Source organism: Rhinoraja longicauda, chromosome 18, assembly GCF_053455715.1.
Source record: "Rhinoraja longicauda isolate Sanriku21f chromosome 18, sRhiLon1.1, whole genome shotgun sequence".
NCBI classification, from domain to species: domain Eukaryota; kingdom Metazoa; phylum Chordata; class Chondrichthyes; order Rajiformes; family Arhynchobatidae; genus Rhinoraja; species Rhinoraja longicauda.
In genome coordinates this window covers 3,028,282-3,052,636 of record NC_135970.1, presented here as the reverse complement: position 1 = coordinate 3,052,636, position 24,355 = coordinate 3,028,282, and the positions used below count along the sequence as shown (strand labels likewise).

The following is a 24,355-nucleotide window of genomic DNA, read 5'->3' as shown; positions in this document are numbered from 1 at the left end:
ATCACTGGGCGGCACGGACTTGGAGGGCCGAAAAGGCCTGTTTCCGGCTGTATATATATGATATGATAATCACTGTCAAACGTTCGAGGATGGCACAGTGGTGCTGCCTCACAGCGCCGGAGACCCAGGTTCCATCCCGAGCTCACATGCTGTCTGTGTGGAGTTTGCACCCACACTGTGGGCGGGCTTCCTCCGTGTGCTCCGGTTTCCCCCCACATTCCCAAGACGTGCAGGTTTGTCAGTGAATTGGCCCTCTGTAAATTGTTCTTAGTGTGTAGGGAGTGGATGCAAAAGTGGGATAACATTGAACTACTGAGTCTGAAGAAGGATCCTGAACCGACATGTCAACTTTCCAAATTCTCCCGTCTGCTGAGTTACTCTTGCACTTTGTGTATTTCTTTGCAAACGAGCATCTGCAGTTCCTGTTTCTACATATAACTTGTGTTTACAGGTGATCAATGGTTGGCGTGGCCTTTGTGGGCTGAAGGACCTGTTCCCATGTGGTATCTCTAAACTAGATGGCCAAATTAAATTTATGGGCTTCTCAAAAATCTTGGTTTTTAAATATATATTTATTCTCTAATGAGCAGCTGTTTTTGTACTTCACTGGCCGTTACCTACGAGTGTACTGGAAGTCTCTACTCCATCAGGACATACCGACATCCTTTGAAGTATGGCATACAAACTATTTACCATGCACTGTAATGTTGAGCTTGATTTAATCTGCATTCGTTATCTCCCAAGAGAAGCAAAACACAGATTAATTATCTTCACAAGCAGTGTACGCAATGAGGTGTTTTACAATTCTTCTAAATCAGTAATTGGCCGAATTAAATTAAAAAAAACTAACAATACAATTGTTGGCTAAAAAAAGGGCACAAAGTGCTGGAGTAACTCAGCGGGTCAGGCAGCATCTCTGGAGAACATGGATAGGTGACGTTTCCCAGAGTGCTGGAGTAACTCAGCGGGTCAGGCAGCATCTCTGGAGAACATGGATAGGTGACGTTTCACAGAGTGCTGGAGTAACTCAGCGGGTCAGGCAGCATCTCTGGAGAACATGGATAGGTGCTGTTTCAGGTTGGGACCCTTCTTCAAACTGAATACACTTTTACCTACTTTACCCTAATTGCTTTCTGTTCTCTGTCTTTAGAATTTCCTCAACTGTTAAATCTCACTTTGGTTGAGTAACAGCACTATAAATCTCACTGTTTGACAAGGTAGCAGGTAGCCTGTACTACGATGCACAGTATACCTGTATGTAGAAACAAGGAACTACAGATGCTGGTTAATACACAAAAGGGCACAGAATGCTGGAGTAACTCAATGGGTCAGGCAGCATCTCTGGAGAACATGGATAAGTGCTGTTTTGGGTCAGAAGCCTTCTTCAGACTGATCATGATCTTACTACATTTAATGGTGTTTGCCAATGTTAATGTGTAAGTTCTCCAACAGCCTGAGGAAGGGATATTCCATTATTGGTGATGTTTCTACAGTTGTGCATATCTAAATGTTTAGCTCATCATAGAAAGTTAAGGCTGTGATTCACATATGTTGTGCAGATGCAATATGACATCAACAATGGGGAGAATATTGTTTCTGAAATGCAAATCACTACCTCAGAGAGAGAACGTTAAACTGTACAGTCATAGAGTCATTCAGCACAGAAACAGCCCCTTTAGCCTAACTTTCCCATGCCGACCAACATGCCAACACTACGCTCATCCCACATGCCTGCGTTAGGCCCATATCCTTCTAAATCTTTCCTATCCATGTACCTGTGCAAATGTCTTTTAAATAGTTAGTACCTACCTCACAGAGTGCTGCAGTAATTTAGCAGGTCAGGCAGCATCTGTGGAGAACATGGATAGGTGACGTTTCGGGTCTAGACTGAAGAAGGGTTTGAGCCCAAAACTTCATCAGTCTGAAGAAGGGTCCCAACCCGAATCGTTACCTATCCATGTTCGTCACAGATGCTGCCTGACCTGCTGAGGTATTCCAGCACTCTGTGAAACGTTACCTATCCATGTTCTTCAGAGATGCTGCCTGACCCGCTGAGTTACTCCAGCACTCTGTGAAATGTCACCTATCCATGTTCTCCAGAGATGCTGCCTGAGCCGCTGAGTTACTCCAGCACTCTGTGAAACGTCACCTATCCATGTTCTCCAGAGATGCTGCCTGACCCGCTGAGTTACTCCAGCACTTTGTGAAACGTCACCTATCCATGTTCTTCACAGATGCTGCCTGACCCGCTGAGTTACTCCAGCACTCTGTGAAACGTCACCTATCCATGTTCTTCACAGATGCTGCCTGACCCGCTGAGTTATTCCAGCACTCTGTGAAACGTCACCTATCCATGTTCTCCAGAGATGCTGCCTGAGCCGCTGAGTTACTCCAGCACTCTGTGAAACGTCACCTATCCATGTTCTCCAGAGATGCTGCCTGACCCGCTGAGTTATTCCAGCACTCTGTGAAACGTCACCTATCCATGTTCTCCAGAGATGCTGCCTGAGCCGCTGAGTTACTCCAGCACTCTGTGAAACGTCACCTATCCATGTTCTCCAGAGATGCTGCCTGACCCGCTGAGTTACTCCAGCACTCTATGTGTCCTTTTGTCTGAGATGCACAGTGGATACCCTCCCTGGACCAGCTGGTGTTTTTTGCAGTTTATGGGGCCAATGTTTTCTCAGTGGATGGTAAGTGTAAACTCATGGAGGATACACACCAGCAGAGCCTGGACCGTTGGGCAGAAGTTGTCAACTCACCATCAGCTCATGGGATGCGGAGTTTTCACCCGAACTCTCAGCTATTGAGTAGCTGGTGACTGCCGGCTCTGTTATAAACTGTGGGTTCCAGCGCGACGGTGACAGAAAGGAGATACTTCACGAAGGTATCATGAACACGCTCCGCCCACAGATATGGCTAAGATATACAACATCCTGATGCACTCACAAAGGTTTAAAGATCACTCGCATGGGTTAAGAATAAGGGGTAGGCCATTTAGAACGGAGATGAGAAAAAACCTTTTCACCCAGAGAGTTGTGAATATGTGGAATTCTCTACCCGAGAAGGCAGCGGAGGCCAGTTCTCTGGATGCTTTCAAGAGAGAGTTAGATAGAGCTCTTAAAGGTAGCGGAGTCAAGGGATATGGGGAGAAGGCAGGAACGGGGTACTGATTGTGGATAGTCAGCCATGATGATAGTGAATAGCGGTGCTGGCGCAAAGGGCCGAATGGCCTCCTACTGCACCTATTGTCTATAAAAAATTAAACATGAATTAGTAATTAAAACACTTGGTTAACTAGCCAGGTGTAAACTGGCACAATGCTCCTCATGTGGCTCCACTGATGATGTGTAGATGCAACATGACATCTCAGTTGCATGAATGATGAATGCCAGTGTGCTGAATGGCTTCCTCACCACTCTGTCTACCTGGGTGGTCACATTCAGGGAACTAAGTACATCTCTCAGCTCTGCTACTCTCTCCAAGTCCCTACCATTTACTGTATAAGTTGAGCCCTGGTTCGCCTGAGCCAAACACAACATGTTGCACTTGTCCAGATTGAATTACGACACAGTGCTGCCTCACAGCGCCAGAGACCCGAGTTTGACCCTGACCTCTGGTGCTGTCAGTGTGGATTTTGCACGTTCTCCCTGTGACCGTGTGGGTTTCTTCCAGCTGCTCTGGTTTCCTTCCACATCCCAAAGACTAAAGAAGGGCCCCAGCCCGACACATCACCTATCCAATGTTCTCCAGAGATGTGGCCTGACCCGCCGAGTGACTCCAGCGCTTTGTGTTTCTGTTTGCTATTTGGTTAGTGTTGCTCATGTTTTTCTTGACTGCATGGACAAATGATTCTTTTGTATGCACCGCGTTGCTGTAGAGAACTTACAATGCATAGACATCAGTCTCATTTATGGACCACTGGGACACTGAGCTCTGTGGGTAGACGGAGAGGAAAGATTTGGGGTTGGGGGCTTAGACCAAACTCAGGCAGATGGATCGAGCTTAGATGGGGTATCTTGGTCAACATGGCTAAGTTGGAGTCTATGATAACATTTGGCCAGCGGAGGTTTGGAGGACCAACAGCAAAGAAGGTGAGGGCCACTCACCACTGCAAGATCATTTAGTCGTGAACAATCTGGCCTTTAGTGAACAGAGTTAAGGAGAGGTAGAGTGGAAACAGGCCCTTTGGCCCAACTTAGCCATGCGACCAACATGCCCCATCTACACTAGATGGGTAAGCTGGACGAGCAATAAATGACCGGGGTGCCGTTGTTAACTCTATTTTCTGGTATCCTCCCCCAGCACACGTCTGATGCAGATGGACTCGGTACAGCGGTGGGTAGAGGACTTGAGGCTCATGGCAGAATGTGAATGCATGTACATACTTCAATCAAAGCCCATCGGCGTGGACAGTGAGGAACCCGACGAGCTGGCCGTAACATCGCAGCCAGATCTACCCGACAGCCTGCAGGCGCTGCTGAAGAGGGCATGGACAATCACCACTGAACTGTCCAAGATTTTCTACAAGCTGGAAGTAAACAGGTGGCAATGCATCCACAGTGCGGCAGTGAGAGTGAGCTGCCACGTCAGGTCACTGGTAAACGACTGCGATACGTATGACAATAATGCTTCAGGAGAGTTACAGCAGGTAATGCCCGTCAGCTCCAGACTCCTCACCGATTGAGATTTCATGAAATAAACTGTACGCATTTGAGTATATGGTTCGAAGATAGACACAAAAATCAGGAGTAACTCAGCGGGACGGGCAGCATCTCTGGAGAGAAGGAATGGGTGACGTTTCGAGTCGAGACCCTTCTTCAGACTAGTCAGGGGAAAGGCAAACGAGAGATATGGACGATGATGTAGAGAGATATAGAACATTGAATGAAAGATACGCAAAAAAGTAATGATGATAAAGGTAACAGGCTGTATGTTGGGTGAAGACGAGAAGCTGGTGCAACTTGGGTGGGGGAGGGATGGAGAGAGAGGGAATGCAGGGGCTACTTGAAGTGAGAGAAATCAATATTCATACCACTGGGCTGTAAGCTGCCCGAGCCAAATATGAGGTGCTGTTCCTCCAATCTGTGTTTAGCCTCACTCTGACAATGGAGGAGACCGAGGACAGAAAGGTCAGTGTGCGAATGGGAAGGAGATTTACATTGTTTAGCAACTGGGAGATCAGGTAGGTGCAGGCGGACTGAGCGAAGGTGTTCAGCGGAATGATCGCCCAGTCTACGTTTGGTCTCATCGATGTACAAGAGTCCATATCTTGAACAAGGGATACAGTAGATTCATTATCAATGCCAATCACTTTCAATGCATTATCAAATTATACTTTGCATCCCTCTGCTGCAATAAGCTAATGGTGATGATGAATCATTTAAAGGGAGACCTGCAAAATAAGCAACTTGCAGTCTCATTTTCTACTGATGCTTGAATTAAAATGGGGAAATGTGGTTTCATTCAAGCTTGTGTTTTGGCCAATGTCCAGCTGGTTGTGAATTGGAGCGGCTCAATTTGATGGAACCCTCCTCTTAATGTCACAATAACATCCAATTTTAAGCATGAAAAGTGAAGTTGTGTCTGAAATCTTGCATGGAAGATCTGTATTGTTGCCTCTGGGATCAAGAGTCAAGAGTGTTTCATTGTCAAATGTACCGACAACAGGACAATGAAATTGGAAAGACACCAAATGCTGGAGCAACTCAGCAGGTCAAACAACATCCCTGGAGAACATGAATAGGTGACTTTTCAGGTCGGGGGTCTTCACCAGACTGAATCCAGACCAGCGGAGTTACTCCAGCATTTTGCGCCTTTCTTCGTTAAACAAGCATCTGCCATTCCTTGTTTCTACAGAACAATGAAATTCTTGCTTGCAACGGCAAAATAGGCTTGTAAACACAATACACATGGATAATGCAAAATATACAAAAACTCAATAAATAAATAACCTCGATACTAGTGCCAAAAGAAGTTCCAATGTCTACAGTGCAACTGAAGACAGTCTGTAGAAGTTCACAGATGAGGTTAGTGTTGTGTCGTGTTCAAGAGCCTGATAGTTGATAGAAAGATAGAAAATAGGTGCAGGAGGAGGCCATTTGGCCCTTCGAGCCAGCACCGCCATTCATTGTGATCATGGCTGATCATCCACAATCAGTAACCCATGCCTGCCTTTTCCCCATATCCATTGATTCCACTAGCCCCTAGAGCTCTATCTAACTTTCTTTTAAATTCATCCAGTGAATTGACCTTCGCTGCCTTCTGTGGCAGAGAATTCCACAAATTCACAACTCTCTGGGTGAAAAAGTTTTTTCTCACCTCAGTGTTAAATGGCCTCCCCTTTATTCTTAGACTGTGGCCCCTGGTTCTGGACTCCCCCAACATTGGGAACACTTTTCCTGCATCTAGCTTGTCCAGTCCTTTTGTAATTTTATATGTCTCTATAAGATCCCCTCTCTCAATCCTTCTAAATTCCAGTGAATACAAGCCCAGTCTTTCCAATCTTTCCTCATATGACAGTCCCGCCATCCCGGGTATTAACCTGGTGAACCTACGCTGTACTGCCTCAATAGCAAGGACGTCTTTCCTCAAGTTGTTGAGAAGAAGCTATTCTTGAACTTGGTGATCATGTTGCGTTTGCTTTCTGGCCTGTATCTGAATGGTTGGGACCATTTAATTAATCATTTAATTAATTTTATATGTATCTGAATAAGACACAAACAAAGCTAAAAATGATTCTTTCACCTGCGTGGGTTTTCTCTGAGATCTTCGGTTTCCTCCCACACTCCAAAGACGTACAGGTATGTAGGTTGACTGGGTAAATGTAAAAATTGTCCCTAGTGTGTGTAGGATAGTGTTAATGTGCGGGGATCGCTGGGCGGCGCGGACCCGGTGGGCCGAAGGGCCTGTTTCTGCGCTGTATCTCTAAATCTAAATCTAAAAATCCAAACTGGAGGAGGTGCTGCAGAATCCTTTCAAGGGAGGTCTGGTTGGAAATGGCAGAATATGTACAGGCAGGAACAATTTGTCAGTGAGAAGATCTACTGAATTATTTACAGAGGTGGTGCGTGTTAGGTTTATATTCTCGGAAAACTTATTGTACTGTTTAATAGTTTTGTAATTTTTAAAACATTGTTGGCTTGGATGATTCCAAAGCCAATGAATTAATATATTCTGTTCAAATGACTGCTGTGCCCGCCACGATGGAGCAGAGAATCGCTGCAGAAATGAAGGATCACAAATGTAGAATCGGTGCTAAATAATGAATACAAACAGGCAGGTTTGCAGTGTAAATGTAGAGGCTGAAGCCTCCACCTTCTCTCTCCCCCGTACTCTCTGACTGATGCAATTAATAAATAATGACCCAATGTAACTGGGAATGAGAAGCAGAGATGGAGGGGGTGCATGATTATATTGACAGACAAGGCCATGGATTCAGAAAGGAACATTGATTTTCTTTTCCAAAAGAGCAAAATCTCTTGAGGCTCTATAAGGCACTGGTAAGGTTGCACTTGGAATATTGTGAGCAATTTTGGGCACCACTTCTGAGGAAGGATGTGCTGGCCCTGGAGAGGGTTCAGAGGAGGTTTACAAGAATGATCCCAGGAGTGAGTAAGTTAACCTATGATGAGCGTTTGTCAGCACTGGGCCTGTAAGAATGAGGGGGGACCTCATTGAAACGTACAGAATAGTGAAAGGCTTGGATAGAGTGGATGTGGAGAGGATGTTTCCACTACTGGGAGAGTCTAGGACTAGAGGTCACAGCCTCAGAATTAAAGGACATTCTTTTAGGAAGATGAGGAGAAATTTCTTTAGTCAGAGGGTGGTGAATCTGTGGAATTCTTTGCCACAGAAGGCTGTAGAGGCTTGCCAGTGGATATTTTTAAGGCAGAGATAGATAGATTCTTGATTAGTACAGGTGTTAGAGGTTATGAGGGAAAAGGCAGGAGAATGGGGTTAGGAGGGAGAGATAGATCAACCATGATTGAATGGGCCAATGGCCTGATTCAACTCCTATTCCTTCTGACCTTATAACCTTGAAAGGATTGAGAACATAATAAAAAAAGTTAATAACTTCAAAAATAATTTACTTGGGTCCACTGTCACTTAACCCACCACTGATTTTAACTAATTATTCCGCAGAGATAACATTGCATAAAATTAAGATGAATTTAAATTATCATATCATATCATATCATATATATACAGCCGGAAACAGGCCTTTTCGGCCCACCAAGTTCGTGCCGCCCAGCGATCCCCGTACATTAACACTATCCTACACCCACTAGGGACAATTTTTACATTTACCCAGCCAATTAACCTACATACCTGTTGATGGAAAGGTGTTTGACAACTTTATACCATGTGAGGTGAAATATTGAATGGAATTCAGATAGCTAACCTAAGAATAAGCTACATTTTTGCATCTAATCTCTAATGAATAAATTTGCTTTCAGAAGTTGGGATCTTGCATGTTACATTGTAAGGTTACATTCTCAGAATAGAATAAGAGAGAGGCGGGGAAGATAATTTGAAGATCGGTGCCAAAATACTGCAGATTCCAGCAGGAACAAAGGATGTCACTGCCAAGCAAGTTTACAAACAAATGACCACCGTACCACTGCAATAATAATCATAATCATACTTTATTAGCCAAGTATGTTTTGCAACATATGAGGAATTTGATTTGCCATACAGTCATACCAATAAAAAGCAACAGGACACACAAAATACATTTTAACATGAACATCTACCACAGTGACTCCTCCATGTTCCTTACTGTGATGGAGGGCAAAAAATAAGTTCCATCTCTTCCCTTCTTTGTTCTCCCGCGGTCGGGGGCCTCGAGACTTCCGTTGACGGGACGATCTTGGCTCCCGTGGCTGGCGGTCGGGCCCTCCGCGTCGGGGCGATCAAGCCCCCGCATCGGGGGATCCCAGCTCCACCGCGCCAGCCGATCAGACCCCGGGTCAGGGCTAGTCTTGTGACTTTGGAGCTTCCCGACAACAGTCTCTAATCAGTCTCAGTCTCTAATATCAAACTAAAACACTGTGTGTGTGTGTGTGTGTGTGTGTGTGTGTGTGTGTGTGTGTGTGTGTGTGTGTGTGTGTGTGTGTGTGTGTGTGTGTGTGTGTGTGTGTGTGTGTGTGTGTGTGTGTGCGTGTCCGTGCGTGTGTGTGCGTGCGTGTGTGCGTGTGTGCCTGCATGCGTGTGTGTGGATGTGTGTGTGTGTGAGCTGTGTGTTTTTGTTATTATGAGGTTTCCAGCTCTGCTGTATATTCACATGCCTCCCTTCCATTGACTCCATCTACACCTCACGCTGCCTCGGCAAGGCCACCAGCATAACCAAGGACCAGTCTCACCCCGGTCACTCCCTCTTCTCCACTCGCCCATCAGACATGAGCTGCAGAAGTGTGAAAACACACACCTCCAGATTCAGGGACAGGATGGTTTATCAGGCAACTGAACCATCCACCACAACCAGAGAGCGGCCCACACCTCCCATCCACCTCATTGAAGACCCTCAGACTATCTTTGGACTGACTTTACTGGACTTTATCGTGCACTAAACATTGCTCCCTTTTTCTTGCATTTGTACACTGTGATGGCTCAATTGTAATTGTGTATTGTCTTACTGCAGACTGGATAGCATGCAATAAAAAGCTTTTCACAGTACTGTACTAAACTAAACTCTGTATGTGCACGTATGTGTTTGTGTTTTACTAGTGTTCCCAGCTCAGTGTTCTCTTTTTGACAGCAATAATAGTTACCCACAGAGTCGATAAACCTCAGCTTTAGTCTGAAGAAGTGTCCCGACCCAAAACGTTGTTTGTTTATTCCCTCCACAGATGCTGCCTGACACGCTGAGTTCCTCCAGCACTTTGTGTTTTGCTCAATATTCCAGCACCTGTACTTTCTTGTGTCTTCATTCGTAAAAAGAAATTACTCATTAATATAAAAAGATATAGTCACAAAGATATCATCACAACTGCAGGTTATTGTGATGAACACATAGATAAACAGTTGTGGCAGTGCCTTGCGGTTTTGAAACACAGAAGTGTGACTCTTCCCACAGAATTAGTTCCACGGAGGTGTGATGAAAGAACGTGTGGTTAAAAATGAGGCGGGCAAGTTAATGAAGTGACAGATTCTGTTCAAACCATCCAAGCATTTCAAGGAAACTGAAAATGTGTGGAGATTTCCTTTGTACTGTAAAAGGTTTCTCTGCTCAACAGCAAAAGTAGTTATTATATTCACACATCCAAACTTAGTAAGTCTAGGGTGGCACCTAGGTGGCGCAGCGGTAGAGTTGCTGCCTTACAGCGCTTACAGCTCCAGAGACCCGGGTTCGATCCCGACTACGGGCGCCGTCTGTACGGAGTTTGTACGTTCTCCCCGTGACCTGCGTGGGTTTTCTCCGAGATCTTCAGTTTCCTCCAACACTCCAAAGACGTACAGGTTTGTAGGTTAATTGGCTTGATATAAGTGTAAATTGTCCCTAGTGTGTGTGTAGGATAGTGTTAATGTGCGGGGATCGCTGGTCGGTGCAGGAAGGGCCTGTTTCTGCACTGAATCTCTAAACTAAAAAACTAAAAAAGTCTTGTCAAAGCATGTGACTATCCAGTCATGTTTAATTGCTTCAACCCATGTTTAGTTTAGAGATACAGCGCGGAAACAGGCCTTTCGGCCCACTGGGTCTGTGCCGACCAGCGATCCCTGCACATTACATACATACACTACATACACTACATACTACATACACCACATACTACATACTAAATACACTACATATTACATACACTGGGGACAATTATTACATTTACCAAACCAAATAACCTACAAACCTGTACGTCTTTGGAGTGTGGGAGGAAACCGAAGATCTCGGAGAAAACCCACGCAGGTCACGGGGAGAACGTACAAACTCCGTACAGACAGCACCCGCAGTCGGGATCGAACCTGGGTCTCCGGCGTTGCATTCGCTGTAAGGCAGCAACTCTACCGCTGCGCCACCGTGACCGCCCCATTGGGTTGGTTAAACCAGTGAGAAGAGTTTGTGATTAGACACAAAAAGCTGGAGTAACACAGCGGGTCAGGCAGCATCTCAGGAGAAAAGTAATAGGTGACATCTGGGTCAAGATCCTTCCTCAAACTGAGCATCAGGGAAGAGGAAAACAATAGATATGAAAAGGTACAAAAAAAAAGAAAGAATAGTATGCAAAAGGTCAAGTCAAAGCCATCAACGATGATCAAGGAAAGGTGGAGCCCACAATGGTCCATTGTTGTTGTGGAGAAGTTAATGATAACATTCATCTGTTCAATGTACCTGTTCATATCTCTCGTTCCTTCCCCCTGACGCTCAGTGTGAAGACGGGTCTCGACTTGAAATGTCGCCTGTTCCTTCTCTCCAGAGATGCTGCCTGACCCGCTGAGTTACTCCAGGATTTTGTGTCTATCGCCGGTTTAAACCGGCATCAGCAGTTCCTTCCGACACAGAAGTGCACGTTTGCATTGATTTGCTCACAGCGTTTGCGGAAATGAATTCATCTTGGTTCGGTTGTCGACAAGTCTGATTTACTAGTTAATTGTTTGTCAACAGCCTTGCCACAGGGACTCCCGGGCATTTGGTCAACTTGCTGTAGTTGCTCAGATGGTGTCTATTGTGCAGTATTTTTGGTTTAGCATCAGAATGGGAAAAGACCACTGCATGTCAGGGACTTCCGCCATCTATTAGTCTGTCATTTAAAGGGAGCACCACACTGGAAAGGAGTTTGAAGATGGAAGAAGGAATTTCCATTCTCAATGATTAAGACGGCGCAGAAGAATGGTGCCATTTCATGTAACGTTATAACTGTTCATATGATAGTTTCTCATTATCTATCTGTCCATCCCAGTGCTGAGAAAGTCATGCCCCAGTGTTTATCTCTCCTGTCGATTATCACTGTTTCAAAAGACCATTAAAGCTAGCGACCTTTATTAGTCTCGACACCACTAGCACAGTCTCTTAATCTCAATGTGTAGGAAGGAACTGCAGATGCAGTTTTAAACCGAAGATAGGCACAAAAAGCTGGAGTAACTCAGCGGGATGGACTGCATCCCTGGAGAAAAGGAACCTCTACTGTAAATTGCACACTGACTTGCACCGCTCTGCTACTTTGCATTCAGTGTGGTATTCATCATCACTGTGTATAGTATTTATTTGTGAGCTTCATTTGAGCAAGGAATATCATGGCACCTCAGTGTCTATGACAATTAACTAATCAGATCATAGCTGATCCTCAGCTCATCTTCCGTGCCAGCGCCCCATCACCCTCAATTGTTCAACTATTTATCCGTCTCCACCTGAATCCCGTGATCTGACCTCCACCACCCTTTAGAGCAGAGGGTTCCACAGATGCACCACCCTCAGAGAACTAATCACCTCACTAGGTTGTACCCTTGTTTTGTAGCTGTTTATGCGTGTCTGCAGCTCCTCCATGAGAAGAATGTCAGAGGTTGGCAGTGGAGGACAATTCTCTGAATGCATTCAAGAGAGAGCTAGATAGAGCTCTTAAGGATAGCGGAGTCAGGGGGTATGGGGAGAAGGCAGGAACGGGGTACTGATTGAGAATGATCAGCCATGATCACATTGAATGCGGTGCTGGCTCGAAGGGCCGAATGGCCTCCTCCTGCACCTATTGTCTATTGTCTTTATCTCGCCACCACTGGCAGAGCTGTGAGCAGTAACACAACAGGGCAGCTTGGAGGTTCACAGGGGAAGGTGTGGGGGCCCCAGCATGCTTCAAACTAATGGTCAGTCACTCGGCAAGTCAGATATGGTCACTGCTGTGCTCACGAGCACCTGAACCTGCAGAGAGTGGTGAACACAGCCCAGTCTATCACAGGTAGACACAAAATGCTGGAGTAACTCAGCGGGTCGAGACCCGAAACGCTACCCATTCCTTCTCTCCCGAGATGCTCCCTGACCCGCTGAGTTACTCCAGCATTTTGTGTCTACCTTCGATTTTAACCAGCATCTGCAGTGTTTTTCCTACACACCAGTCCATCACAGGCTCGGCACTTCCCTCCACCCACTCCATCTTCACGGTGCGATGCATCAGGAGGGATGGAAGCACTGTCAAGGATGCCTGCCACCCTGGCCATTCCCCTTTCACTCTTCTACCTCTGGGACAAGATGCATGAGCCTGAAAGCTCCAACGTCCAGGCTTAAGAACAGGTTCATCCCCACGGCCAGCAGACTCCTGAACCACTCACCTCTTCCCAGAGGTGCTGCCATGTACTCTTACTTCTAATTCCACCTTGGTCAGTTATTTGTTCTTGTATGTAGTTTAGGAAAAAAACTGCAGATGCTGGTTTAAATCGAAGGTAGACGCAAAATGCTGGAGTAACTCAGCAAAGGTATTTATTCACAAAATGCTGGAGTAACTCAGCAAAGGTATTTATTCACAAAATGCTGGAGTAACTCAGCGGGTCAGGCAGCATCTCAGGAGAGAAGGAATGGGTGACGTTTCGGGTCGAGACCCTTCTTCAGACTGAAGAAGGGTCTCGACCCGAAACGTCGCCCATTCCTTCTCTCCCGAGATGCTGCCTGACCCACTGAGTTACTCCAACACTTTGTGTCTACCTTGTTCTTTAGTTTAATACTTCTCTCTGCACGTTTAATCTCTGCTGTTGATTGCACATCGCCTTGCACCATTCTGCTATTTTGCACTCATTTGTGTATTTACCAGCACTGTGTGTACAGTATTTATTTGTGAGCTTCATTTGAGCAAGGAATATCATGGCTCCTGAGTGTATCGGACAATAAACTAATCACAACATCAATAAGGACGATTTTGTGGTTAAACCTGGTGAAAATGGAAGCATCTCTTGTAGCTGACTTCAAACAGAAGGACACAGAAAAAATGCTTTAATGGTTCTTTATTATCAAGTGTACCAAGGTACAGGGGAAAATGTTCTTTTGCACATAGATCAGTAAGATTACTGCCATATGTAAGTACAATCGCGGAAACGGCAGATTGAGTCCATGTGCAATAATCGCCAGGTATTGGCACCATTTTACAGTCCCAGCTGCAGCCGGCCATAAAGGCCCATTGCAGACGTCACCTCCGTCTGGATCACCAGTGAACAGTCGTCCCTCTCCTCGCCCGCCCACCTTCAGCCTTTGTGCCTCCCGCAGCCGACCTTGAGGAGCAAGAGGAGACCACCATGTTCCTCACACCTGTCCCACCTTTATCGCGATCATGGTCGATCCTCGCCGGCCTCAACCCCTCCACTGTACCAGTTCTCCATCACCCTCAAATATGTACACACAAAACGCTGCAGTAACTCAGTGTGTCAGGCAGCATCTCTGGACAAAAGGAACAGGTGACGTTTCGGGTCCAGACCCTTCTTCAGATTATTGTTCAAATATTTTTCTGTCTCCACCTGAATCTCGTGATCTGACCTCCAGCACCGTTGGGAGCAGACGGTTCCTCAGAAACACCACCCTCAGGGAATTGAAGAAGGGTCTCGACCCGAAACATCACCCATTCCTTCTCTCCTGAGATGCTGCCTGACCTGCTGAGTTACTCCAGCATTTAGCGAATGAATACCTTCGATTTGTACCAGCACCTGCAGTTATTTTCTTACACCCTCAGGGAACTAGTCGCTTGACTACTCAGTTGTAAATAATCCCATCCTTGTTGTGTGGCTGTTTACTCATGTTTGTGACACTTACACTAGTTAAAACTTCTCAATATCTGTCTGGAGAAGGGTCACCCATTCCTTCTCTCCAGAGATGCTGCCTGACCTGCTGAGTTACTCCAGCATTTTGTGTCTATCTTCAATATCTACCCAGCTCCTTTTGAATAGTTTGCAAGAGACTCTGATAAGTTCTTGACTCGGAAGAAAGCAGGGGAAGGGAGTTTGTCCTGCATTAAGAGGCAGGTACAACAGTCAGATGGGACATTCTTACTTGTGCCAGATTGAGCTCTCTGAGAGTGAACATGAAACGGAGCATTGTGAATGTGTAGCCCATTGAATTATTCCCCATTTGGAAACAAAAGTGGAACAATGGAGGGAGGCCTTTGAAGCTACCTCCCTCCGCCAGTTCCCTGTGACTTTATCGCTGGCTGCTGATGTGGGTAATTTAATTTTATCCTTCCACAGCCAAGCAGTCACTGTTGATTTATAAAATACGGAAGAATCAATGCTCATGTACAAGGGGTTAAGCAAACTCCACAGGGGATCAGACCACGGTTTCATGCACAGCATGTGAAATGCAAGGGTTTACCATCGAGAAGATTGTTAACCTACATTGTGTGTCCAAAAAGAAAAGAATTGATGCGCTGGTTTGTGACATCATTGAGAGACTAACGTCATCGATGAGGAATCTAGTTCGCAAGTTGAGAGAAGTGTACTTTTTTATAGCTTTTGCACTGAAGTATTTTAATAGAATTTAAGGTTTTTATTCTTCCTTGATGTTGAGACAAAAACTGGCAGATTTGTTGCTGATTAGTTTAGTTTCTTATTGTTATGTGTACTGAGGTACAGTGGCAAGCTTTTTTTCCGTGCTATCCAGTCAGAGAAAAGACTACCATGATCCAGGGCCGTTTTTACAGCATTCTGGGCCCCCGGGCAAAGCAGTGTACTGGGGCCCCTACCGTTACTCTCCCCCACCCCCCTTTCCCTACCAGCCCTCCCCCCTGTCGTGCCGGCGAAAAGCACTTAGCGAAAAGCACTTAGCGATGGACTTAGGGTGCTACATTGCTGCGAAAAGCACTTACAGATCGTTGTGAGAAGCACTTAGGGACCGAAAATGTTGCGAAAAAAGCACTTATTGAACCTACATTTTTAAAGTAGTATTTATTTATTGCAAGTCACTTAACATACACAGATCAGCATGGGGCCCCCGGGCAAGTGCCCATCAGGCCCATGCGTTAAGACGGCCCTGCCATGATTAGTCAAGTCAAGTCAAGTTTATTTGTCACATGCACATACACGATGTGCAGTGAAATGATTACAATCCTGCCGTCCACAGTGTATGGAGTGACGGTAAAGGATACATACTCACAGGGCAGCACGGTGGCACAGCGGTAGAGTTGCTGTCTTACAGCGCTTGCAGCGCCAGAGACCCGGGTTCCATCCCGACTGCGGGTCTGTCTGTACGGAGTTTCCCCGGGACCACGTGGGCTTTCTCCGAGATCTTCTGTTTCCTCCCACACTTCAAAGACGCACAGGTTTGTAGATAAATTGGCTTGGTAAAAGTGTAAATTGACCCTAATGTGTGCAGGATAGTGTTAACCTGTGGGGATTGCTGGTTGGTGTGGGCTCAGTGGGCCGAAGGGCCTGTTTCCGCGCTGTATCTTGAAACTAAACTAAACTAAACTAAGTAAGGCATGAAGAAGGGTCTCAACCCGAAACGCCACCCATTCCTTCTCTCCAGAGACGCTGCCTGTCCCACTGAGTTACTCCAGCATTTTTGTGTCTATCTTTGATGTAAACCAGCATCTGCAGTTCCTTCCTGCACATAGCTTTGATTACAACAGGCGTGCATTTGGCTACAACAGCAGTGGAGCACAGGCCACAGTTGGACATCAGGTCTGGCAGTGAGAGAATGTCAAGGTTCAGATATGATAGAAAGCCCCAGGCCATTGGGACCACTGAAGGCTGAAGAAAGGTTTGACCCAAAACATCACCTGTCCATGTTCTCCAGAGATGCTGCCTGACCCGCTGTGTTACTCCAGCACTTTGTGTTCTCCTTGGTAAACCAGCATCTGCAATTCTCTGTTTCTACACGGTTTTTGTTGTCTCTAATCTTTCTTTTTTGACTGAATTTGTTTTTTTTAGCTAAAATGCAAACACCAGCAGTTCTCGATGACTGCCATTCTGCATGTATTTAATGGTATCTCATACATAATGGTTGTAAACCAAGTAAGGTGCAACATAATATAATGGTGCTTGGGACTGTCTGTTACTTAAGACTGAAACCTGGAGAACATGGAGCTCCAGACAGCAGGAATTCCATGCCTCCTGGCGACACAAGGAACTGCAGATGTTGAATAGAGTCACAGAGTGATACAGTGTGGAAACAGGCACTTCAGCCCAACTTGCCCACACCGGCCAACATGTCCCAGCTACACTAGTCCCACCTGCCCACATTTGGTCCATATCCCTCCAAACTTGTCCTATCCATGTACCTGTCTAACTGTTTCTTAAACATTGGGATTGTCCCTGCCTCAACTACCTCCACTGGCAGCTTGTTCCATACACCCACCACCCTTTGTGTGAAAAAGTTACCCCTCGGATCCTATTAAATCTTTTCCCCTTCACCTTGAACCTATGTCCTCTCGTCCTCAACTTGCCCAGAGTAGGTGAATCAAGGACCAGAGGACATAGGTTTAAGGTAAAGGGGAAAAGATTTAATAGGAATCTGAGGCTAATCAAGCTTGGAATCTGGAGCAACACACAAAATGCTGGTGGAACTCAACGGGTCAGGCAGCATCTCACGAGGGAATGGGCAGACGGCATTTTCTGGTCAGGACCCTTCTGCGGACTGATGTCCTTCATTACCTCCTGTGGACGTCTGAGACTTGGACCATTGATGGCAGGCATCTGAAACACTGGGGAGATGCTGACCTCACCGTCTCTACGAGACCTGGAGAGTTCACTAGCAAGTGAACAAGCTAACATTGTAGTTGACGCTAAAACAGCATTATTGATAGTGAAGGTAGGCACAAAATGCTGGAGTAACTCAATGGGTCAGGCAGCATCTTAGGAGGGAAGGAATGGGTGACGTTTTGGGTCTAGACCCTTCTTCAGATATTGATAGTGAACACTATTCATGTTCTCCAGAGATGCTGCCTGATGCGTTGTATTTTGCATCCTTTTTTAACATTATTGTCTACCAGCCTTGAGGTTGTACTGGTAAACACCAATGTTTTTTCCATAGCCAGACATGACTCCGGATAGAGTTTCTTTATACTCTAGACATGATATTACCAGATGGGCAGTGGGATTTATTCGGTCCGCGCCAACCAGCGATCCCAGCGATCCCCGCACGTTAACACTAACATACACCCACCAGGGACAATGTTTACATTTATACAGCCAATTAACCTACATACCTGTACGTCTTTGGAGTGTGGGAGGAAACACCGAAGATCTTGGAGAAAACCCTCGCAGGTCACGGGGAGAGATTGTACAAACTCCGTGCAGACAGCACCCGTAGTCGGGATGGAACCCGGGCCTCCGGCGCTGCATTCGCTGTAAGGCAGCAACTCTACCGCTGTGCCACCCATTGAGTGTACTGTCTTTTGTTTCTTTTATGTTTTTTGTTCCCCGAAAATATTACAAGCTCAAGATCTCACTTTAAAATTACTTTGCACAAGAATTTGTAAGTACTTGTAAATAATGTTTATGTTGGACTTGTGGAACTGAAAACCAAACATCATTTCAAATACAAATGTATCCTATTGTTGGTTGGAAAGAAAGAGCGGAGCGGTTGGGAAGGTCAGATGTTTCGTTGCCAACATTATAGTTTTCAGCTCCGCAGTCTCAAGGAACATGACCTGTTTCATGGTAATTGCTTAGTGTGTGAAGTAAGAAAATGCTTCAAGATACATTTTAATTAGCTGAGTGGTGTTGCATTAAATAAACAAGCAATGTGGTATTAAAATTTGATGCAGATTTAAATTGGATTCTATAATGCTTCCTCTCACAGACTCATGACGTGCTGGAAATCTGTTAAGATGTGCTGCAATAAAGAATGGTTCAGTAATCTTATCGTTTCATGATTTTCTTAGCCACCCCCCCCCCCCCCCCCCCCCCACTCCTCGTAAGGACATTACTGTTCACAGGAGTGGCTCCCTGAATGATGACCACACAACTTTACTTTCTGAGTCAGACATGTGGTGCTGGGGAAACTCATCGGGTCAGGCAGCATCCGTGGAAGGAATGGGCGGGCAATGTTTCCGGTCAGGATCCTTCTTCAGACTGACTTTACTTTCTGAAGTGGTGATTCTTCGAGAATGAACCTCCAGGCAGCAGTGGAGGACAGTGGAGTCCAGCTGACTCATACTTTCCTGAGTCTACAGAACGATCCCAAACTGAACGGTCACCCATCCTGATCTCCCGGTTGCCCAACACTTTAATTCCCCCTCCCATTCCCACACTGACCTTTCTGTCCTGGGCCTCCTCCGTTGTCAGAGTGAGGCCAAACGCATATTGGAGGAACTGCATCTCATATTTCGTTTGGACAGTTTCAGTGGTATGAACATTGAATTCTCTAACTTCAATTAACCCTTGCATCCCCTCTCTCAGTCCCTCCCACACCCAAGTGGTTGTGCCAGCTTCAAAGTCACCTTGTCGAGTCTCATTGTCTGTAACTTATTTTCACCTAGACCTCAGCTAACAATGGCCTGTTTCCTTTATCATTGTTACTTTTTTGCATATCTTTCATTCATTTGTTTGTTCGATATCTCTCTACATCACCATCTATATCTCTCGTTTCCCTTTCCCATGACTCTCAGTCTGAAGAAGGGTCTCAACCCGAAACGTCACCTATTCCTTTTGCTCCAGAGATGCTATCTGACCCTTTGAGTTATTTCAGCTTTTTGTGTCCATCTTCTGTTATCCATCCATTCCTTCCACAGATGCTGCCTGGTCCGCTGAATTCCTCCAGCACTGATTTTGTGCTCAAGATTCCAGCATCTGCAGTTCTTTGTGTCTTCACCTTGCCTTCTCACCATTCACACCAGTATGATTTTCATCAAATTACTCAGAAGCATGATTCTTGTCAGAATTTTTTGGAGGATGTAACTAGGAAAATGGAAAAGGGAGAGCCAGTGGATGTAGTGTACCTGGACTTTCAGAAAGCATTTGATAAGATTCCACACAGGAGATTAGTGGGCAAAATTAGAGCACATGGTATTGGGGGTAGGGTGCCAACATGGATAGAAAATTGGTTGGCAGACAGGAAACAAAGAGTAGGGATTAACGGGTGCCTTTCAGAATGGCAGGCAGTGACTAGTGGGGTACCACAAGGCTCGGTGCTGGGACCGCAGCTATTTACAATATACATCAATGACTTGGATGAAGGGATTAAAAGTAACATTAGCAAATTTGCGGATGACACAAAGCTGGGTGGCAGTGTGAACTGTGAGAAGGATGCTGTGAGGATGCAGGGTGACTTGGACAGGTTGTGTGAGTGGGCAGATGCATGGCAGATGCAGTTTAATATGGATAAATGTGGGGTTATCCACTTTGGTGGAAAGAACAGGAAGGCATATTATTATCTGAATGGTGTCAAGTTAGGAAAAGGGGAAGTACAAAGTGATCTGGGTGTCCTTGTTCATCAGTCACTGAAAGTAAGCATGTGGACACACACAGGCAGTGAAGAAAGCTAATGGCATGTTGGCCTTCATGACAAGAGGAATTGAGTATAGGAGCAAAGAGGTCCTTCTGCAGTTGTACAGGGCCCTAGTGAGATCACACCTGGAGTACTGTGTGCAGTTTTGGTCTCCAAATTTGAGGAAGGACATTCTTGCTATTGAGGACGTGCAGCGTAGGTTTACTAGGTTAATTCCCGGAATGGCGGGACTGTCGTATGTTGAAAGACTGGAGCAACTGGGCTTGCATACTCTGGAATTTAGAAGGATGAGAGGGGATCTTATTGAAACATATAAGATTATTAGGGGATTGGACACGCTAGAGGTAGGAAACATGTTCCCAATGTTGGGGGAATCCAGAACCAGGGGCCACAGTTTAAGAATAAGGGGTAGGCCATTTAGAACGGAGATGAGGAAAAACTTTTTCACGCAGAGTTGTAAATCTGTGTAATTTTCTGCCTCAGAAGGCAGTGGAGGCCAATTCTCTGGATGCTTTCAAGAGAGAGCTTGATAGAGCTCTTAAGGATAGCGGAGTCAGGGGGTATGGGGAGCAGGCAAGAACGGGGTACTGATTGTGAATGATCGGCCATGATCATATTGAATGGCGGTGCTGGCTCGAAGGGCCGAATGGCCTACTCCTGCACCTATTGTCTATTGTCTATTGTCTAATCCTTTTCCTTCCTTCGAATGAGTATTCCCGAGGTTTAAAAGCTTTTGTTCAAGTCTTGTTTTGTTTGGCTGCTCGGACAAACCCAGCTGTCTGGTAGCCTGACCTATGGAAAAAGGGCCTAATAATTCTTCTAATACAAATCTATTAGCGATCTATCAGTCAAAGATGTTCGTACTTATTCATAATTGACTATCTGGCCCTTAACCATAATTATAAGCGTGCTCCCTCTGGTCATCCCAGTGTGGTATTTCCTTTCTGCTAGTGAATGCTTTCACTCCCCCTAGTAAACCATCAGCTTATGTTTATGGACCATTTGGTACAGCAGGATTCATTCACATCGGCTCTGTCCAGTTCATTCCATATTGGAGTCTTATTTTCAGCAGAAAGATATGACATTCAAATCTCGCATCGAAAGAAAATGGCCGATGCTAATCAATTGAGATTTAAAAAAACAGAGAATGTTGGGGACTGTAATAACATATAACATATAACAACTACAGCATGGAAACAGGCCTGTCCGGCCCTACCAGTCCACGCCGACCATTCTCCCTGACCTAGTCTCATCTACCTGCACTCAGACCATAACCCTCCAATCCCCTCCTATCCATATACCTATCCAATTTACTCTTAAATAATAAAATCGAGCCAGCCTCCACCACTTCCACCGGAAGCCCATTCCATACAGCCACAACCCTCTGAGTAAAGAAGTTCCCCCTCATGTTACCCCTAAACCTTTGTCCCTCAATTCTGAAGCTATGTCCCCCTTGTTGGAATCTTCCCCACTCTCAAAGGGAAAAGCCTACCCACGTCAACTCTGTCCGTCCCTCTCAAAATTTTAAAAACCTCTATCAAGTCCCCCCTCAACCTTCTACGCTCCAAAGAATAAAGACCCAACCTGTTCAACCTCTCTCTGTAGCCTAAGTGCTGAAACCCAGGCAACATTCTAGTAAATCTCCTCTGTACCCTCTCCATTTTGTCGACATCCTTCCTATAATTTGGCGACCAGAACTGCACACTATACTCCAGATTTGGCCTCACCAATGCCCTGTACAATTTCAACATTACATCCCAACTTCTATACTCGATGCTCTGATTTATAAAGGCAAGCATACCAAACGCCTTCTTCACCACCCTATCCACATGAGATTCCACCTTCAGGGAACAATGCACAGTTATTCCCAGATCCCTCTGTTCCACTGCATTCCTCAATTCCCTACCATTTACCCTGTACGTCCTATTTTGATTTGTCCTACCAAAATGCAGCACCTCACACTTATCAGCATTAAACTCCATCTGCCATCTTTCAGCCCACCCTTCCAAAAGGCCCAAGTCTCTCTGTAGACTTTGAAAATCTACCTCACTATCAACTACTCCACCTATCTTAGTATCATCTGCATATTTACTAATCCAATTTGCCACACCATCATCCAGATCATTAATGTAAATGACAAACAACAGTGGACCCAACACAGATCCTTGGGGCACTCCACTAGACACTGGCCTCCAACCTGACATACAATTGTCAACCGTTACCCTCTGGTATCTCCCATTCAGCCATTGTTGAATCCATCTTGCAACCTCACTATTAATACCCAACGATTTAACCTTCTTAATCAACCTTCCATGTGGAACCTTGTCAAATGCCTTACTGAAGTCCATATAGACAACATCCACAGCCTTGCCCTTATCAATTTCCCTGGTAACCTCTTCAAAAAATTCAAGAAGATTAGTCAAACATGACCTTCCAGGCACAAATCCATGTTGACTGTTTCTAATCAGGCCTTGATTATCCAAATAATTATATATATTGTCCCTAAGTATCTTTTCCATTAATTTTCCCACCACAGACGTCAAACTAATAGGTCTATAATTGCTAGGTTTACTTTTAGAACCTTTTTTAAACAAAGACACAACATGCGCAATGCGCCAATCTTCCGGCACCATCCCTGTTTCTAATGACGTTTGAAATATTTCCGTCATAGCCCCTGCTATTTCTGCACTAACTTCCCTCAATGTCCTAGGGAATATCCTATCAGGACCTGGAGACTTATCCACTTTTATATTCTTCAAAAGTGTCCGTACCTCCTCTTCTTTAATCCTCCTAATTTCCATCACTACTCTACTTGTTTCGCTTACCTCACATAATTCAATATCCTTCTCCTCGGTAAATACCGAAGAAAAGAAATTGTTTAATATCTCCCCCATTTCTTCCGGCTCAGCACATAGCTGTCCACTCTGACTCTCTAATGGACCAATTTTATCCCTCACTATCCTTTTGCTATTGACATATCTGTAGAACCCCTTGGGGTTTACTTTTACATTACTTGCCAAAGCAGCCTCATATCTTTTTTTCGCTTTTCTAATTTCCTTTTTAAGATTCCTTTTACATTCTTTATATTCCTCAAGAACCTCATTTACTCCCTGCCGCTTATATTTATTGTATATCTCCCTCTTTTTCCGAACCAAGTGTCCAATTTCCCTGGAAAACCATGGCTCTTTCAAATTATTATTCTTTCCTTTCCACCGAACAGGGACATAAAGACTCTGTACTCTCAAAATTTCACCTTTAAATATCCTCCATTTCTCTATTATATCCTTTTCATAAAACAACAATTTCCATTTCACTCCTTTTAAATCCTTTCTCATCTCCTCAAAATTAGCCTTTCTCCAATCCAAAATCTCAACCCTTGGTCCAGATTTGACCTTCTCCATAATGATATTGAAACTAATGGCATTATGATCACTAGACCCAAAGTGCTCCTCAACACATACCTCCGTCACCTGACCCATCTCATTTCCTAACAGGAGGTCCAACACTGCCCCTTCTCTGGTAGGCACCTCTACGTATTGCTGCAAAAAACTATCCTGCACACATTTTACAAACTCCAAACCATCCAGCCCTTTAACAGAATGTGATTCCCTGTCTATATACGGAAAATTGAAATCACCCACAATCACCACTCTGTGCTTACTACTAATATCTGCTATCTCCTTACATATTTGTTCTTCCAATTCTCGTTCCCTATTTGGCGGTCTATAATACACCCCTATAAGTGTTGCTAAACCTTTCTCATTTCTGAGTTCCACCCAAACAGCCTCCTTAATCGAGCCTTCTAGTCTGTCCTGCCAAAGCACTGCTGTGATATCCTCCCTGACAAGCAATGCAACACCCCCACCTCTTGCCCCTCCGATTCTATCACATCTGAAACAATGAAATCCTGGAATATTTAATTGCCAATCGCAACCCTCCTGCAACCATGTTTCACTGATCGCCACAACATCATACTTCCAGATGTCAATCCAGGCTCTAAGCTCA

At 45.2% G+C, this 24,355-nt stretch overlaps 1 protein-coding gene across 1 annotated transcript in view; it reads left to right on the top strand.

Annotated features, from left to right (window-relative positions):
* The first annotated feature begins 4,315 nt into the window (after positions 1 to 4,315).
* The window catches only part of insc (INSC spindle orientation adaptor protein), a 150,976-nt gene continuing 130,936 nt past the window's right edge, over positions 4,316 to 24,355 (top strand). Inside the window, 1 exon segment of the mRNA XM_078414706.1 lies at positions 4,316 to 4,651. Within this exon segment, the coding sequence (XP_078270832.1) occupies positions 4,316 to 4,651 (336 nt within the window).